General features: G+C 40.4%; 1 protein-coding gene across 4 annotated transcripts in view; it reads right to left on the reverse strand.

Annotated features, from left to right (window-relative positions):
* Nucleotides 1-20,009, reverse strand: part of LAMA3 (laminin subunit alpha 3) — a 227,491-nt gene that overhangs the window by 55,395 nt on the left and 152,087 nt on the right. For 3 of the 4 annotated variants that reach the window (XM_039844440.1, XM_039844420.1, XM_039844430.1), the window contains exons 33-39: nt 19,297-19,441; nt 18,456-18,596; nt 17,009-17,170; nt 14,240-14,338; nt 11,997-12,080; nt 6,919-7,149; nt 2,912-3,025 (exon numbers count right to left, since the gene is read on the reverse strand). In XM_039844440.1, the coding sequence (XP_039700374.1) occupies nt 2,912-3,025; nt 6,919-7,149; nt 11,997-12,080; nt 14,240-14,338; nt 17,009-17,170; nt 18,456-18,596; nt 19,297-19,441 (976 nt within the window). Of the gene's footprint in view, nt 1-2,911; nt 3,026-5,573; nt 6,865-6,918; nt 7,150-11,996; nt 12,081-14,239; nt 14,339-17,008; nt 17,171-18,455; nt 18,597-19,296; nt 19,442-20,009 lie in introns of those variants that run through there. The other variant, XM_039844449.1, reaches the window with a different exon arrangement.

A 20,009-nucleotide genomic window follows, 5' to 3' on the forward strand; every position in this document is an offset into this window, starting at 1 on the left:
AGACAACATGCCTGAAAAGATATATTTTAGTCCAATGCCTACTTAGTATTGAGTTGAGAACATTAGAGAGGTAAGAACACGGAGAAACAAGAATTGCAGGGCCACCTGTATCCTACTAAAAACACTAAATGATGGTCCTCCACAGGGGTGAGGGGAGAGGGACATTGAAGGGGGTCAGAACCTGTGTTGCTTGATAAAGTCCTATAAGAATGTCTGAAACACCCTCACCCTCAGTTGACAGCATCTACCCTAGAAGCTGCCTTCATAAGTCCTGCTAATCTGAGGCATCTGCCTAACAAATTGCCTTGTGTTTTATTGTGAATAAATAAATGAGTGAATGAATCCACATCCACATCCACTCCCACAATATGTGCTCTCTTAGCTCCATTTGATACCAAACATCTACCGGGCATTTACTCTATGCCCAACTATGCTAGGTACAGGGATGCAAAGATGGATCGGTACCTGACTCTGCTAGACAGAACCCTGTGAATAAACCATATTTGATGTAATGTGATGACAAAGCTGTGCCAACATCCCAGAAGAGTAAGAAGGACCTCAAGAAAGGGCTTCTGGAGGCTATGACGCCTCCTATATGGAAAAGAGAAAGAGAGGAATTAGCTGAGTAGAGACATGAGGAAAGGGCATCCCGGGCACAGGGAACAGTGTCCACAGATTTTCAGTCTTGCAGGAGTGTAGCAGCACATGTAGGTGACATGAAGCAATTGGTATTCTGGAGGCTGAAGTGCAAAGAGGCAGAATGCAGCTGGAGAGGTAGCGGGCCAGATCGAGGGGGACCTGAGGCTGGTTGTGAGCTTCAGGGGACCCCTGCATCAGCTGCGAGTTTCACGTAAACCATTCTGCAGGCAGGAGGGAAGATGGGCTCCAGTGATAGGGAATAAAAAGAAGAAAAACTGAAAGAAGAGGATAAAAAGGGAAAGGGGAAGGGATATGGGATCAGAGAGGAACATGAGGGTGACTGAGATAGTAGAAGGCAAGGAAAATGGGGGGCAAGGAGGAAATGGGAGAGGAGGAGAGAGACAGTGGGCAAAAAGAAGAGGGAGAGGTAGGGCCTCCGTGCAGAGAAGGGAGCCCCTCATCACCACAGGTCCCACCAGCCAGTGGCACCTACAGACCACATCACCTCCTCTCAACCGGGCTACTTTCTTTTCAAACTTCGAAGTTTATTCTTAAAAGCCATGGAGATTTGCCCATGTGTGAAAGTCCCAGATTTTAGACCTTGACTTTGGACCTTGAGAGGTGGAGGCCAGTGTACAGAAGAATCAGCCCATTTGATAGTGAAAGGTACTTGGTTTCCTCATTACGGTTCTTTAAGAATGAGGGCTGCATCCTGGGCTCCCATGCAATGGCCACATTTGAGAGCAGTGTCAGCACTCAGTGCCTGTAGTTAAGTGAGTGCAGACATGGGCTCCATGCCTCTGTGTGTGAACATGTGTGTATGCGCATGTGTGCACGCACACATTCCCCACTAGACAGTGAGCCTCGTGAGAGTGGGGATTATATCTAAGGTTTTTACCCCAGCATTTGGCTCAGTCACTCCCACAACAGCAAATGCTCAGTATGGGTTTCCTGAATGAAGAGTTTCTAGAGACCACAGGGGCATTAGGGACAAACTACAGAGAAAGGAAATGGGAATGAAAATTTTCTCGTTTGGTTAAAACATGTGATTATGACTCTCATTAGTGATCCTTTCACTGGGTGATTGGACTACAGAGGAAACTCCCTTTGTTCTTCAGCAGATTTTATAAATTAGGCTCATTATTTGGCACTGGTTCAGTGAGAAGATAAATACATTTCATTAAAGCATCTACCTGTGTTACACACAACATACGTTATCAGACAAACTATTATATATGAATATGTATGAACTAAAAATGATATTTCTCAACATCTTTTACTCTTTTTGAACTTACGAGGTGAAAATCCCACAAAATATTCTATCAGGCTATTTACAACAATTTCCTGTCCTGGCCTGCCCCATCTTGCAGAGGAAGCAGTTCCCTGGGACATGTTGAAATGGCTTAATAAGGTCCAGGAACTCAAATAGTTGAAACACACTCTAGTTGCATTACACAATGAAAAGGAAATCCATGCCAGAAGAATGTATTTCCAAACAGACCCCTAAGTCGGGTCTCTGTGTTTCTGGGGGTCCTGACATTCTCTCCTTTCCTTAGAACTGTCCATTCTCCTAATCGGGGAGGTCCTGGCTCCCAGGGAGAGAAACTCTGATGAAAGAGAAAAAGTCAGCAGAATAAAAACCTCTGTTTCAGGATGCAAAGACAAAATTTCCTGAGGATCTAATTTTCTATGGGAGAATTTTCTAAAATATTCCATAAGATTGTTTCCAGTGGATAACACAGCAAGGACTCCGCTTACCTGTCTTTCCACATAAACCCACTTTGTCTTGGCAGCCATGGAGGGCTTGTGTTTGACTGATTGAGTGCACACATGAAGCTTTTCTTAGCATGTTTTCTCCCTCAATTGCTTTTTTAAGCTCATCTGACAGCAACAAAACTCCCTTCCCACAATTTCCTGCCACCCTAATGAAATTGGAGCCCAGAGTAATGGCTCCGATTTATTATATCCAAGCAAGAGTTAAGTCTCAGGACGCACCCATTAATATCGTTTAATGAAGGAGAGATTTAGAAGCTAAGGTGTAAATTAATTGTTTAGATAGGTGTTCTCCTCTGATGGCCCATGTTAAAATGAAGGAAAAGTGAAGTGTAAAGTAATTCAGCCTAATAACACTGGAGCCTCCTGCATTCACACATATACCTCTATTTAGGGTTTGGTAGTAGATGTGACATTTGATGTCTCAGGGCCTAGCAGGGGGCTGCAGTAGGGAGATACACATTGCCCACAGGTAGCATTAGAACATCAATTTACTCACAATACAGATTCCCGAGCCATCCTGGCATCGATTTGAATGTCCGTTGCAACTGCAGGGAACACACCGTCCGGTGTATAAACCTCTGTTATCCCAATAGTATCCAGGGCTACAACCCTATTTTTCAAGCAAAGTGTTTAGTCAATACAAAGAAAGGAAATTATTATCCAAAGCATGTGACAATTCTGACTGTCAAGCCCTTGCTTTACCTTCTTCCCTTTGGTCTGTGTGTGAATTTCTACTTTCAAACACTAGCCAGGTCTACTTGCTTTATGTTTTTGGTCAGGTTCTCTTTTGTTTCCACGCCATAGTGGGAGTGTGTGTGTTTGTGCCTGAGTGGGAGTCACATGGTGGGGAAAGCCAGAGAGAGGGAAACGTGGAGGGTGGGTGCAGAAGGGGCTTCCTCTCCTTCTTACGCCAGTTGTTTTGGGGCAAGTGCAGGCGTGGAGTGCTGGAAGAGCAAAAGGGACCGGGACCTCAATCCTTAGTGGGGAGGACCTCTAAGCAAATCTCTCCAAGTTCAAGTTCTCTTTGGTAGCCATTCCCTGTCCAAGTATGGATTTGGGCTGGTGAGGGATTTAGGCTGGTGAGGGAGTCTTCATTGGGATCTACACAACCATGGCAGGACTATGGAATCATTTCACTGCCACTCATCAGACTGTGGGCAAACTGGGAGGGCAGGGGAGAGGAACATGCTTGCATTCTTATATCAAACTTTTCAGATATGTTTGGTTCTGACTGAGCATTAAAAGACCCAGTTTCAGTAAATCTCCCGTGTGGTCTTCTCTTGTTCAATATCACTTTGATTATTTCTATCTCTAGTATATCATCTCTTTCCAGTGTAACACAAGTTATTATTTTTCATATGGATGAAAGAATTACATTTTTTTGATGAACTAATATATTTTTAAAGGATTCTAGTTAAAAACACCTCCAACAGAAAAAAAAATTATTCTTACACCAGACTCTAAAAATTATTTAGATTCCTGTCTTTAGAAAGAATTGTAGACATTTTCATTACTTTGGCAGAGTGAATCAGTGCACTGATTAAAATCAGATTTGCCCCTAGTGTCTTTCACTCATCTTTTATTTGTCCTATCTTTAAAGCATCAGAAAAATTAATATTTCAAGATAAAAAATCTTTTATCTAATCCTCTTTAAACAGCACATATGTCTGTAAGACTCTGAAACTACAGTTAGGGAAAACTCTGAACTGGCCATTCTGACTCAGCTATGGCCATAAAAGTTTCTACCCGGTTAAGCGGGGAAGAGGAAGAGTCAACGTGAGAAGGCTGGAGAAAAAAGCCTCCTGTACACCCCAGAGTGGAATATTCCAGTCGCTGCTAGGAGCTTCTTCCAAAATTATCAGTGACTACAAATCGTACACAACAAGACTATAGTTTCCAATATATTTTTCCTTTCAGCTATTAGAAACCATGTTTAGGCAAAAGAACACATTGCAAAAAATTAGATTACTTTATGTGTTATATGAATAGGCTTGTCTAAAGGAGAATCGAAGTATGAAAGGAATGTTCTTTAGCTGAAAGCACAACCGAGAGAATCATGTGAATGAAATTCAGCCAGTGATGGTATGATATCTACAAACGAATAACCTCTGCTAATAAGTGGAACGTACCTCACAATTATCACCATATATCACATTACATGCTTATAAAATGACCATATTTGGTAAAGAACAAATTATCCAAATAAATAAGTATATCTAGTTCATTCGTGACAACATACCAAAGTAAAAGCTTTAATTAAACATGCTTTCGGGGGAGGATAGTCTATCCCGATTAAAGTTAAATTATTCATCTTAATTTTGATTAGAATCAGAAAAAGTACTCTGCAAGAGTTATGTATCATGTGACTATCAATTACTGAAAGATAATAATTTTAACTCTACATAGCACACAAACTCCAGATTTTATGTAAAATTCAGTTCACATATTCAGATTGTATTGCAAACTTACTCTAAATGAAAATGAATATATCCTAATATTATTTCAGTAAACAGGTTTTATAGCTAATCATTTTTTGACATAATTTTTCAGGGTAAATTTCCAATAAACTTTTATAGTACAAATGATAAAATTATGTCCCTATCAGGTTTCCAGGGCTATTTCAGCAGCTAAAGGATCTATTTCTTTGTAAGTATATATGTAACACCCAGGAAATTTAAAGAGCAAGAACAGAATTTTTAAGTGTTTAATGCCTGGCAAATGAAGCACATCTGTTAGGTACTACACAAACTTGATCTCATCACTTTTTTAGAACAGATTTACTGATTCTAATGTTTTACTTTATGGGTAATTTTTCTTCCAAGCAGAATCTGAAAGCCTGTAGGCATTGGATTCTTTTGTCCAACGCTTAGGTTACTCTTAGAAGGGCACAAAGTTTATTGCATAATAACATTCCACAAGTATTCAAACTCCTATCTGTATAGGCATTTCCAGGTGGGCTGATGTTTATAGCGTTTGTGGTTAACAGCTCAGGAGAGCAATCTGTTAGGCGCTATAATAAACACTGTCAGTGACTGGATAGGGAGACCATCAGCCCCTCCCCCAGCCCACCCATTACTCATTCATCACCCTAAAACTTAAAATGTCACAAAGCTGGGAACGCTTCCCCATCCCAGACCAAAATTTAAAAGGGACATTACCTGGCTGGGTTTCAACTCCATATAGCTTGCTTGCAGGTGGCTTTGACCAGTAGGCTGAAGAAACACTAGTCTTTGCTGCTGTGAATTGTACCCCAGACACTGCCCCAGGGCTGCCCCGAAGATCCACAGCCATCCCACACTCTGGGCTGACCACCTCACTGCTGGGGGCATCCTGGTCCCTGGGCGTCCTGCTGGCTGCATGCAAACCTCTGTCTCTTCCTCTTATACCAGCCCTTCCTGCTCGGTGCCCAGGCCCGCCTGACTCAGGTAAGGCAGGCTGTCTGCGGCAGGAGGCCCCACCTGTAAACTTCACCTATGAGTCAGCCTGTGAGAGAGCACACATAACAGTCCCATATGGAAGTGCACCGCTCTGTAATCCCTGCGAGGTGGGGCAAGCATCACCTTCTACCCACCTCGCCCCACAGACAGACGGCACTAGCCGATTAGAGCGGCTGTAAATCACAGGCTGAGTCATGCGTGCGAAGGACACGCCCTGGGCAGGAGGGTGGTAAGCCGTTCCACTCTTTCCCTTCGGCTATATATTTTATTTAATCAGGCTACGAAAGAGAGAGAAGGAAAGGAGAAGAATGTAGGCACCTGTGGACTAAACGTTCAAGACAAGAGTCCCCAGAAAACCACTGCAGGTAATATATTTGCAGATTAAAAAAGAAACTCTTATGTGCAGATCACCTGAGGTGTTCTGCTACGAAGAGGTCAGAAGAGAACATAAAGGATATCTATGGAACACACAGAAGGACAATTTGCTATTTTCTGATCATTGTAATAACAGTCGTGCTTTCTTGCTCTCTCTTTAGGAAGAGAACACACTTACGGCCTGAGATATAAAATGGTTTCATTTTATGGCACATTTTAATCACCCGAGGACGAGTCTGGTTGACTGGACCTCAAATAAGGAGCTGCTGTGAGCTAGAAAATTGGACTTTGATTTCCCCTCAAAGAATTAAGATATACTTTGAACTATAACTCTTCTGGGGGTGATGGTTGGGGAGAGGCCCTGGATTAGAGAAAGGCATGAAAACCCCTGGTCAGCAACTGGGAAAGCAGTAGCTCAAATACTGGGGTGCCAACTGGCAGCCTTCTTCCTACTTATGGGAAAATCCTTATTTTGACAACCCCCAGGACCTACTGGGCTCCTGGGGCTTTCCTATGGACTTTGAGACATTTGTGATGTCCTTTTCATATTTAATACCCAAAGGTGGTCCAGGTGAGATAGAAGCTATAGCCCAGCAGACCCTGACAGAGTGCCCCAGACCATCTAGCAGTGCTGGACAGCAGCCAGGAGAGTCAGCCCCAGGGAATTTAATGGAATAATAGAATTTCCTACCTGACATGAGTCACCAGTGTACTCAGGGGGGCAGGCACACATCTCTACATTATGTGCTCTACGTCCACTTCCTGTGTCAGTGGCTTCTTCTAGCCCCACCCCACTCAGGGTGAGCCGCTGTGTCTCGGTGAAGTAGAGGCCTCGGAGGCGAACATCTTCCAGTCTAGACAGCACCGTCATCAGTTCTTCCCGAGTCACCGGAGCACCGCTGCTGGCATGTCTGAAGTTTCCCTACATGTGAAAACAGATAGGCAAGGTCTCCCTTTGGCCAGCTCACTTCCAGGAAGAGGCAGACACCCAGAAAAAGTCAAAGAAAAGACATTTAAAATGCATATAAATGAAAATAAAATAAGATAGGTACATTTAAGATAGTGGATTTACATCCAGAAGTCAGATGTCCTAGATTATTCCCAAGAAGAGAGAGTAACACATGAAAAGGAAAAAAATGAAGGCAGGAAGGAAGGAATAAAATAAAATCTCCCAATGGTATGCTTATTTTAAAATGCACTTTTGTTTGTACAAATATAAAGTCAGTGAGAAAAATGTAAGAGAGAAAGGTATATGGCAACCAACTGAGTCATGCAGCTCAGATCATTCATTAAATTTACATGGTTGTGACAGAAAGTACAATCTTCTTGCACACGCACACATTCATATTATTTTATTTTTTTATGATGGTAAAAAATACATAACATAAAAATTACCACCTTAGCCATTTTTCATTTTACACTACAATACTGTTAACTACATGCACATTGTTGTACAACAGATCCCTAGAACTTTATCATCTTGCAAAACTGAAACTCTACACCTATTAAGCAACAATTCCCATTTCTTTCCCCTCCCCCAGTCCCCAGCCCTTGGCAACCACTATTGTATTTTCTGTTTCTATGAATTTGAGTACTTTAAATAACTCTTAGAAGTGGAATCATGCAGTATTTGTGTTTTCGTGACTGGCTGATTTCACTTAGCTAATGTCCTCAAGTTTCATTCATGTTCTAGCATGTGACAGATTTCCTTCCTTTCTAAGGTAGAATAATGGTCCAATGTATGTACATGCCTCATTTTCTTTATCTGTTCATTTGTCGATAGACATTTCAGCTGCTTTTACCTCTTGGCTATTATGAATAGTGCTGTAATGAATGTGAGTGTACAAATATCTCTTCAAAATCCTGTTTTCAATTCTTTTGAATATATGCCCAGAAATGGGATTGCTGGATCATATGGTAAGTCTATTTTCTTATTTTTTGAAGAACCTCAAAATTGTTTTCCACAGCAACTGCACTGTTTTATAGTCCCACCAACAGTGTACACATGTTCCAATTTGTCCACATCCTTGCTAACCCTTGTTATTTTCTGTTTTTTGTTTGTTTGTTTGTTTGTTTAGTAGGATCCTAATGAATGTGAGGTGGTATCTCATGGCTTTGATTTGCATTTCTCTAATGATTTAGTGATGTTAAGCATCTTTTCCCATAAAAGCCTGCACTTTTAACCTTCAGATTCTGTTGCCTCCTTTGAAGTGTTTTCGCATCTCTTTAATACTATAGTAATGGTGCCTAACCTCTCAGGACTATCATGAGGATTAAAGAAAATTAATGCTATAATGTATACAAAGTATCCAGCACAGTGCCTAGCATGTATTAGACATTCAAAAAATGATTATTATTAAAATATAAATATAATACTTACATTTTAACAGCTCAAGGTATAATTTACATATAACAATATTCCCTCGTTTTAAATGTACGACTTTTAGTAAATTTACAGAAGCATGCAACCATTATCACAATGTAATTTTACAACATTTTCATCCCTCACAAAAGAATACTCGTGGCCATTTGTAGTTATCACCCATTCCCACCCCCAGCCCCAGGCAACCACTAAGCTACATTCTGTCTCTATGAACTTGTCCATGCTAGACAATTTATATAAATGCCAACTTAATCTCAACAGTATACAGAAATTTGGTTTCCATTTGCTTCCTTTCCTCCCCTGCTCCTTTGTGCTATTCTATACAAATTACATCTTTATGCATGTATGTCCACCAACACAGATTTATAACTATTGCCTTATGCAGTTGTCTTTTAAATCAGACAGAAGAAAAAAGAGTCATGATCAAAACATATAGTTCTAATGTCTTTTCTATTTACCTATATAGTTTTACCTTTGCCAGTGCTCTGCCTCTTATGTGGATTTAAGTTACTGTCTAGTGTCCTTTCATTTCAGTCTATAGGATTCCTTTTTAGTATTTCTTGTAAAGAGAGTTGGCTAGTGATGAATTCTTTCAGTTTTGTTTACAATAGGATACCTTCATTTCTCCTTCATTTTTGAAGGACATTTAGCCCGATATACAATTCTTTGTTGATAGTGTGTTTCTTTTTGCATTTTGAAAATGTCATACCACTGCCTTCTTGACTTCCATGGGTTCTGGTGAACAATCAGCTGTTAATCTTATTGAAGACCCCCTTGTACATGATAAAGTGCTTCTCTCAAGCTGCTTTCAATATTCTTTTTGTCTTTGTCTTTCGATATCCTTACTATGATGTTTCTGTGTATGAATTTCTTGCATTTATCCTACTTGGAGTTTGTTGAGCATGAATGTGTAGGTTAATTATTTTCACCAAATCTGGGAAGTTTTCTGCCATTATTTCTTCCTTTTCTCTCATCTCCTTCTGGCACTCCTATTATGCACACGTTGGTACATTTGATTATGTTCTGAATATCTTTGAGAGTCTGTTTGTTTTACTTCATTCTTTTTTTCTTCCTGTTCCCCGATAATCTTAATTGACCTTCTTAAAGTTTGCTCATTCTGCCTTCTGCCTGCTCAATCTGTTGGTGATTCCTTGTCTTAGTCAGCTCTGGCTGCCATAACAAATGATCATAGACTAGGTAGCTTAAACAACAGAAATTAATTTTCTCACAGTTCTGGAGGCTAGAAATTGTAGGTTAAGGTACCAGCCAATTCAGTTTCTGGTAAGAACTCTGTTCCTGGTTTGCAGATGGTCACCTTCTTGCTGTGTCCTTATATGGCAGAAAGAAAGAGTGAGCTTCCTTCCTGATATCTCCTCTTATAAGGACGTACTATACGGCATACATAATCCTGTCGGATCAGGGCTCCACATGTCATTTAAGCTTAATACTTCCTTACTCCAAATACAGCCACAGTGGGAGTCATGGCTTCAACATATGAATATGGAGGACATAATTCAGTCCATAGGATCCTTTCTAGGGAATTCTTCATTTCAGTTATTGTACTTTTCAATTCCAGAATTTCTATTTGGTTCTTCCTTAAATTTTATATTTCTTTATTGATAATCTCTATTTGGTGAGACATTGTTTTCACATTTTCCTTTAGTTCTTTAAACATGGTGTTCTTTAGTTCTTTGGCATATTTAAAATGTTGATTTAAAAACTTTTATAGTAAATTCAATGTCCTCAGGGACAGGTTTTATTTGTCAGTTTTTTTTTCCCTGTGAATGAACCATACTTTATTTCTTCGCATGTTTTGTAACTTTTTCTTGTTGTTGAAAACTGGACATTTAAAATAATACACTGTGGCAACTCAGGAAACCATATTCTCACCCCTCTCCAGATTTGTTGCTATTGCTGTTTGTGTTGTTGTTTGTGTGTTTGCTTGGTGACTTTTCTTTATTCTGTAAAACCTGAAATCATTGTCTTGTGTGGTCTAAAGGCCCTGCTTGGTTAGCTTAGTGGTCAGCTAATGACTGGACAGAGTTTTCTTTAAATACCTGGAACCCAAAAGTCTCCTAGCTTTTACAAAATGGCTCTGTGTGCATGTTGGGGGACGCCTCCAACACTCATCCAGGAAGCTGACAACTCTGCTTTAGCCTTCATTTCCTGTTTTCACAGAGTTTCAAAGTCACCCAGAGGTGAGGGCTTAGGGCCTTCCTTCTCAGGTCTTTCCTGAGCATGCATACAGACTTGAATATTTGAGTCCTTCTATATTCCCAATATTGTGTTGGAGCTTTTCAATAAACACGGCCTTGGAAATGGGATGATCTAGAAAACCCCAGACGGATTTTGACAATTCTCTGGGAATGACGCTTTGTAAGGGCTCCAGTCCCATTTTGTCTCCTCTGATGGCTTCTAGGCTACTGGCTTTCATCTTGAAGGTGGGCTATTGATTTTCAAGGCTACTGTGGAGCTGGAGGGTGAGGTGGGAATAGAGAATACCAGCCACAAAACTCATTGTTCTTTCCAAGATTCATCCATTTCTCTTGAATAAATGCTTTGCAGATTGTTGCAAAAATTTGATTAATTTCCAGAGTTCTGAAATAGTTGATTCTGACCAAGTAGGCCTGTTTTCCCATTGCTTTTATGGAGGAGAGGTTTTGGAGGTTCTTAATGCACCATTTTGTTGGCATCACCTCTCTCATATAAATAGAATTGCTTCTTTCACTCAGCATAATGTTTTTGAGGTTCTACCCTATTGTGGTAGGTATGAATACTTTGTTACATTTATTGCCACATAGTATTTCATTGTACAGAATGTGAAAATATGTCTGGGAGTTCAAGGTACTTGAATAAGTATCATCTTGAGGTATTGGATATATTTAATAATACAAACAGAACACTATTTTAAAGGCATAGTTATAATCAAGTCGATGGAACACAATGTTTTATGATTTAGTGAGCTTTCCTTTATATGTCTCTATTAATCTTATTTCTTTTGGTGTTAGATGTTTTTGTGGCTTTTCCATCTATTCATCCCAAGGGTTTGTTGGCTACTCATGGGGTCACAGGCACTGAGGGAGGCCTAATGATGAGAGGGAGCTAAATAAAGCACTGACAAGTTCATACACACAAGAATAATTAACTGTAAAGCAGGAAAGACAGGGCTCAGTGTCATAAAGATGGTAGAAACAAAGCCATGTGAGGATGAAACTCTGTATATTTTATATAATGTACATTTAAAGTTTTTATACATATAAATTATATTTATGTAAATATAATATTTTAAATTCATAAAGTAAGTAAAAAATCACAACTGCTTAAAAGAACAAAGTCAAAGAACAAGAAGATCTTTAGAAAACATTTTATATATGCTCTTCCTTTACCTCCACCACCTGCACTCGCCCGTGATACAGCCGGTCTGGCCGTGGGTTATTCAGCTCCTCATAGATGATGGACATGTGCTGACCCTGTTTAATGAAAACACAAATGCACAAGTGCTCTGGCTGGGATGTATTAAAGCGTATGACTGATCTAAGAACAAATTTCGGTGACTCTGCATTACATGCAGTGCCTGATTCTAAAAAATAGTTCTGAAATGAAATTACTGGTAAAAGGATTAGTCACCTGGAAGCAGAATAAAAATAGTCAATACAGTGTATTTTCACAAATAGAAAACCCCAAAATTCCCTTGACCAGAAATGGCTAAAAACACGGAAAAATTAAAACAACAAAAAACAAAGCTTCTCATGCTTTGCCGTCAATGCATGAGATGCTGTTCCATTACTGCCTACAGGGCCTGATTGTGGTAGCAAGAAAGTGCTTTAGTGGGTGGGTTAGGCAGAAAGGTTAGCAGGGCCTAGCAGTGCAGCCTGCAGAGCCAGGGAGCTTCGGAGCTGGCACACGAAGAGGGAACTAGGCCCACAGCCCTTACCCTTGGGATCCAACCTCATTCACTCTCAGCCTCCACCCCCCCCTTCCCGTTTATAGTGGCTTTTGAGGGACTCCTAACTGGGTACAATGAGAACGTCAGCACCTATCATCAGTACCCCCACCCCAAACACATACATAAAAGCCCCAGCTTTTCTGTCGTAGCACCAAACCCCAAAGGGTTCCATTCATTAGAGCTGGAGTTTCAGAAAGATGAGCATTATCTGCGATCACAAATCATTTAAAACCTTAACCTAAGAAACATGCCCTATAGGCTCTTAATTACAGTGGTTTGGAACAAAGCAGCAGAATAAATGTTTCATGAGCCTAAATTTTTTTCCATGTTCGAAGGTGGGATTAAAGAGAAAGTTTTATCATCACCTCTCCATGAATTCCAACAGTTTGCATAATAAACTCTTTGGCAGTAAAATATAGGTCTACTAATGGCCTGAACTTGAGATAAATGCGAAAATAATGAAACTGAAATAAAGCACTGCCATGACAGTATTTTTACTGAGGAGCTATTTTTTATTAGACTATAACTCTAAAATCTTTGGTGCTTCATTTTCAAGGTGTTTTGCAAAGGCTCCTTTGGGTTTTTAAAATAATAATTCAATAAATTTGGGTGGCAGTAAAAACAAAACAACATGGCAATGCTTGAACATAAAAAAATCTGCCAGAATGCAAGGCCCACAACTGTACTGAGATGTGTGAGACTTGCTGGTCCCTATTTTACAGTGAATGACACAAGAAAACCCTTCAGGAAGCTGTCATTGCGTTGCATTAATCATAGAACACAAACCAGAAGCAGAGTCAACTTCAAGCCATGGCACTCCAATCTGTGTTCAAAGTTCTGTGCCATACATTGTAGGGGACTCGATGCAGGATGTTACATTGCTGATCTCAAGGGATGTTCTAGATTGCAGTTTTGGATTGTGTGGCTGGCACATAGTGTGTGATGTCACTTTTCTTCTCAAAAAACCAAAGTTGCTCCTCACTTTCTACATCAAGCCAAATTGCCTATATAGCATAAAACAACCTTCTTCCTACCTTTCCAGGCTTGTTTTTGATGACTTGGCACACAATGACAATCTAGGCAAGTTGGACTGGTCACCCCTTAAGCACTGCCCCTCTGCCTCAGTTCATCTCATTCTCTGCTACTGGAATAGCTCAAAACTAGCCTTTTCCATGATGCCTTCTGAGGGCCTATCAGATATGTAAGTCCTCCCTTGGACCCTAGCTCCCACACAGTGTACTGTGGTCCAAATGCTTACTGTTCAGTGGATTATAGTTATTTGCATATTTCTTTTATCTCCCCTCTTAGACTACACTCTTTTTGAGGACAAGGATTGCGTCCTTTATAAGCCCAGCAAAATGATCTTGTAAACAGGAAGGGCTCAAAAACACTTGTGAAACTAAATGCAAAGATAGAAACATTAAAAAAAAAAGTTTAAGGTGAAATCATGAGAAAGAAGAAAGGGTGAAATACAGTTAAGAATACTGGAAAGGGATATCATGGGGGGCAGAGGATTCTCAGGAGGTGTTACATACTCTAAACTTCTCTTTCAGTTTCTATAAAATATGGGAAATTGCTTAATCCACACATTTTTGTTAGCCTCTTTTCAACATGTCCTAAAATTGGATCAGCACCATCTGTAACCATCACTTCTTGCTATTTGGGTCATGTTCTAATACTTACAGTGAGCTGCACATCTGGCTTCTTTTCCAGCAGAATCATGTCACCAGGTAGGCCAAAGGACTTGATTTGGTAGGTGAGGTAGCCACCATATGAGGAAACCTAAAATTGAAATAATCGGACCAATAGTACAAATATTAAAAAAGACCATGGCACCATTAACTCATATAAAAAGTACATAGGCATATAGATCTGGAAAGGTACACAATCGACCTATTAACAGGGGTCATCCTTAGACAGTAGAATTGAAGATGACATTACAACATTCTACATTACACCATTTTATATCAAATGTTTAACAAGAACATACTTGAGTTTTATAAACAAAAGATACGTCTGTTAAAAAGAAAAAATAACAGTCACACAGAAACAACTAAGATCCTTTAATTCCAGATGACTACTAAACCAAAATGCTTATTTAGTCCACAGATATTCTAAGAAATCTAGGCCATTGGTTTCTTATTTAACTGAGAGAATTGGTTAATATCTGTCTGTTACAAAATGAACCTCTAAAAATAAATTTTCAAAAAAAACTTCCCCTGAGAGCAGATGGTGAATATTTCCAAAGAGATTATGCATTCTACTGAGTACATGTCTGACTACTCCATTAGGTGTACAGACCTTCTCTCAGGGCCTCATAAGTAGCATAATGGTGGTAGAGATGTGGAGGTGAATGGTAATAGTTTTTGACAGCAGCTTCACCTCTGGTCCTGACACCTCCTACCCTTAAAGTAAAAGCCACCCAAGAAAGAAGCAGTAACTAAGGAAGGAAATCAGAAGCGATGTAACCTCAGAGCAAGCAAGGACAAAATAACCCTATTGCAGAATGCAAATAACTTGCAGCAGGGGAAAAGGCGAAGCATTTCTGGCTTCCACATTGACCGAAGTTCTGCCCTAGAATCTATAACCTGACAAAGTTTCACAGACCTATGATCTGAAAATCTGGAAGTATTCCAAGACAACATCTTACATCATCTTATCGAGTACAGTCGACCCTTGAATGACACAGGGGTTAGTGGGGCCGACCCCCAACCCCAGAACACAGTTGAAAATCCATGTATAACATTTGTCTCCCCAAAACTGTAACTGGAATCCAGTCAACAGCAGGCTATTACATATGTTATGTGTATTACATACTGTATTCTTACAATAAAGAGAGAAAAAAACGTTTTTAAGAAAATCATAAGGAAGAAAAAATATACTTATAGTACAATATTTATCAATACTGTAACTTTATGACATCTGTTTACAAGATGAAAAAAATCCACATGTAAGTGGGCCCCTGCAGTTCAAACCTGTGTTGTTCAAGGGTCAGCTGAATTGCCTTTTTGATGGGCTACGGTAGTTTTAAAAGTATGTCCATATATTTGCTACTCTTGTTTTTATGAGGTGTAGCTTAATTCTCCTCCCCTTGAGTGTGAGCTGGATTCAGTAACTGGCTTCTAATGGACAGAATATGGCAGAAGTAAGTATATGTCATTTCTGAAATTAGGTTATAAAACGACTGAGGCTTCTGTTTCTCAGTCTCTCAGTCTCTTTCTCTCCCTCTCACTCTGCCTCTATCTCAATCTCTCTCTTTCAGTTGCTTTAGGGGACGCCATCTGCCAGGTCACGAGGACCCTCAGGTAGCCTATGGAGAGAGAACTTCAAGTGAGGAGGAGCTGCGGCCTCCAATCAACAGGCAGCAAGGAAGAGAGACCTACTGACAACCATGCGAGTGAGCTTGGAAGTGGATCCTCCAGTCCCAGATGACCACAGACAGCCCTGGCTGACATCTCAATCATGACCTCATGAGAGACCTTGAGCCATCCGCTCCTGGATTCCTGATCCACAGGAACTGTACAAGACAGTAATTGTTTGCTGCTTGAAGCTTCAAAGTTTGGGGATAATTTGTTACACAGTAATCGATAAAACCAGTGTGTAGGTTCACCACATAGAGGTGAAGAAAAATATTACATAAGGGAGAAGTGGGTTATATGAGAAAAGAAATATTCCCTACACTGAAAGGTCAAAACCCATTGTCTTTTAACCAGAGGGCAGAGGTCATTAAAGACCTCAGGCCAACAAGGCCCTAATTTTTAGTCATTCTGAAGGTGAGAAAATGGCATTACCTGAGCTGGCCCTGTGAAATCCGCCCCTTCTCAACAGCTCTACCCTATGCCACTAGGTGCGTAAGTCACCTGATGGCATTTCTACAGGAGGCCCACGCTTCTGCCCTCATGAATGAATGTAGCTGGACAGGCTCTGGAATAACAATTTATGCAGCAAAGGAAGAGCAACTAATGTGCAAGCTCCCGAAGGACTGTCTAACCGCACATGATTCTGCTAATGACAGCCAAACTAGTCCTGAGTCCCGTGCTTCTCTTAAAAAGCTCGCGAATCGCTCTTCAGCTTTTGTTTTCCTGACAAGGAGCCTTTCTTCTGCTTTAAAACAAAGAATGTTCAGCATTGGCATATAAGAGCATACATGTCCTATTTGCAACACATATCATTTAAATAGTTATTTCTTTTGGCATTAAGTAAAAATCTAGAAAACATGGTGCTTGACATCCTTTGCTGTTGAGCTAAAGCATGTGAGGTCCATGAAGTCTGTACATTTTCAGCCCCTCCCAGCAGAAGGCAGCGTCTCTTCTGCATTTGTAGTTAACCTAATTTCTTCTATTTTAGTAACCCGAACTTCCTGGTGCTTCCTTCCAAACACCATTAAACAATGCTCATGCAGGGAGGGAGGAGGCCCAGAGAGAGTGCAGAAAAACAACAGGACTTCATTACCTTGTCCCCCAGATAAGAAAGCGGTGCGACCCAGGATGCACTCTGAACTGTTGACGGCAGTTCCTGGAGGTCTGCGACCACACTGCTGCTGCCCGGGTTGAATGAGATGGGGATGTCCACTCTGTCTGCCGTCTCCAGGCGCCAGCCCATCATATCCACAAACTGGAATATAAAAGCAAGAGATGGAAATGTGTGCCTGTGGCTTCTTTGGTGATGGCTCAATTATGCAGAATAGAAAGAGCTATGGGGCAGCCACCTTGCTTCAAAGCCTTCCTTTCTGTGTCTTTTCTCGGCTTGCCCTTGGAATTCTCAGAGGGCAGAGACCATATGTATGTGGGATTTATCTTTGTATCCCCACACACATCCTGGTTCTTGACATTTAGTAAGTGTCCCATAAATGTTTGAATAATATATAAATAAGTATATGAAAAATAACTAGGAGTGTGGGTGCATTTTAGTGGTCAGCTCCTTATAGAGAAAATGTGAGGTAGACTACAGTGGGCTGCTATCATTATTTTACTCTAAATGGAGCATTGTAATTCAATATTTTATTGGTCACAAAGGAAACCAAGAGTTAAAATATGCAGGGAAGAAAAAGAAGGAACTGACAAGACATAGATCAGGAATAACGCTTCTGGTTTGACCTGGGGATATGGAGAGGAGACTTCAGAGTAGATTTACAAGTTAACTTTTTTTTTTCCAATTACAAGCCTATACTCCTTTCAGGAGGCAGATAGTAAAATATATAAGATAATCTTTCATGGAATATTTGTTGGATATAAGACACTACTCACACGAAGATAGCAAGCATGAGACTAAGCATGAGACTACTGGTTCATGGAATAATGAAGGCAATAAAAGTTTTAGTTTCATGGAGTTAATTTAAAAAGTGGCCAAATAATAAATGTGGTAAAATAGGTAAGAAAGAAAGCAAAACAGGAAGAAGATAAGCAGATAAAAAGAAACGAGGGAGGAAGAACCACAAACTCCATTTATTTAATGAGTATTTATTGAGCATCTACTATGCTCCAGATGCTGTGATAGGCACTGGGAATGTATCAGGAGCTTACATGCTAGTGGTAGAGGAAGCCAGATAATAAACAAGTTTTAGAATTAAATGTATAAATGCCAGGGAGTGATAAATGCTATTGAGTACACTGAAAGAAGGGCGAGCTCACAGAGAGTGAGCAGGGCAAGCTATTTGTTGGGAGTGGTGAAGTAAGGCCCCTTAGAGCGTGAGACACTCAAGCAGAGACCTGACCAACTGTGGGACTGAGCATGAGGACAACTGGGAGAAGAACACTGCAGGCTGAGAAATGACGAGGTCAGTGCTTAACCTTTTAACAAAGTAATATACAAAAAATTCCACAACCTTTCATGTTTCATGCCAATTCATTCCTTATTCAGAAGTACTAAATAAAAACAAAAAACTTTCGTTCTTGCATACCTTAGCTCTTCTTTTATGTGTACTGTGACAATTATTGTTTACTCCAGAGCAAAAGCAGCTGGTACAACCCTTGGGATTTGCTGGGTCCAAGTAGAATGAGCCTTCTCGACACACATTACACTCTGCACCTTCCACATTCTCCTATTGAAAAACGTGAAATGAGAGATCATTCCTTCTAATGATTCCCTGACTGCAATTAACTACTTGCACATATTAAATACTGATAAAGATGTTAGAACACAGATGCTAACAAAACGTTAAGATACATAATCGTTAAGCTTTTATACTGCATTGTTTAAACTTTTATGTCACACACAAATGGAAGAGAAGATTTTCTAAATTTTATAGGATTCCCCTTGGCATCTTGAAGGTAGTGAATTGGCACCAAAAGGACCCATAATGTGGTGGGATCAGTTCATCCCAGTTACTATCATCTTAAAGCATCTGTTAGTACTTGGGAGATCTCCAACCACCTGGCCGAACCACTTGGAGCAACAATTACTAATCTGGGGTCAACAGGCCAGGAAGGGGCTTCTAGGGAACGTTTGAACCTCTTGAAATTGTAGACAAAAGTTTGTGCTGATTTTTCTGGAGAGGGTCTATACCTGTCATCAGAGTCTTAAGAAGGTCTGTGGCCTCTCCAAAGGATGAGAGAGGTGAGAGGGGTCTTCCCTTCTATCTATTTCTATCAAATAAGAATGAATATAAAATGCGACATACATTGTGGAAATCTATTGTGGGTCAGTCTCATTTCCCACATGGTTTTATACGTTGGCTCAACATGAAGAGCTTCTACACTGATCAGTGGCTGAAGTCCCTGGTACTGCACATTCTGTCTCACCTTGCAGAGGCAAGCTCCAGTCTCAGGATCGCAGACGGCTGGCTTAGTCCCACCTCTGTCGCAGTGGCAGGGAATGCACTCAGGGAAGTGGTAAAACCCAGAAGCACATTGGTCGCACCGTCGTCCTGTGATTCTGGGCTTGCATCTATGTCCAAAGCAAAGGAATAAAGGTTCTCATCATCTTTCTAAGTCCACCTGCACTGCAGCAGAATGTTTACTGTACGAAACCTGTTAAATACGCACAGTGCCTGCTCATGAGGTGCTTATTATAGTTCAAGGCAGAATGGAGGGAAGCAGATAAAAGGCACCTACACAAAGCAGGTCAAGGTGACTATCATCTTGACGATCAAAGGGGTCAAAAGGTACAAACTTCTAGTTATAAAATAAGTCATGGGGATCTAATGTACAGCATATAATTGATAATATAATTGATAATACTATATTGCATGTTAGCAGAAAGTAAATCTTAAAAATTCTATCACAAGAAAAAATGCTTTTAACTATGTGTGGTGATGGATGTTAACTAGACTTATTATGGTGACCATTTCACAATATATACGAGTATTGAATCATCACATTGTACAACTGAAACTACTATGCTATAAGTCAGTTATATCTCAATTGGGAAAAAAGATGAACATCATAGATGGTGCCCTCTGAGGGTCAGGCTTGGTGCAAGGCTCTGGGGGAGCAGGGATGGACATGGCCCCCAA

The sequence above is a fragment of the Pteropus medius genome, unplaced genomic scaffold (genome assembly GCF_902729225.1).
Source record: "Pteropus medius unplaced genomic scaffold, Ma_sr-lr_union100, whole genome shotgun sequence".
NCBI lineage: Eukaryota > Metazoa > Chordata > Mammalia > Chiroptera > Pteropodidae > Pteropus > Pteropus medius.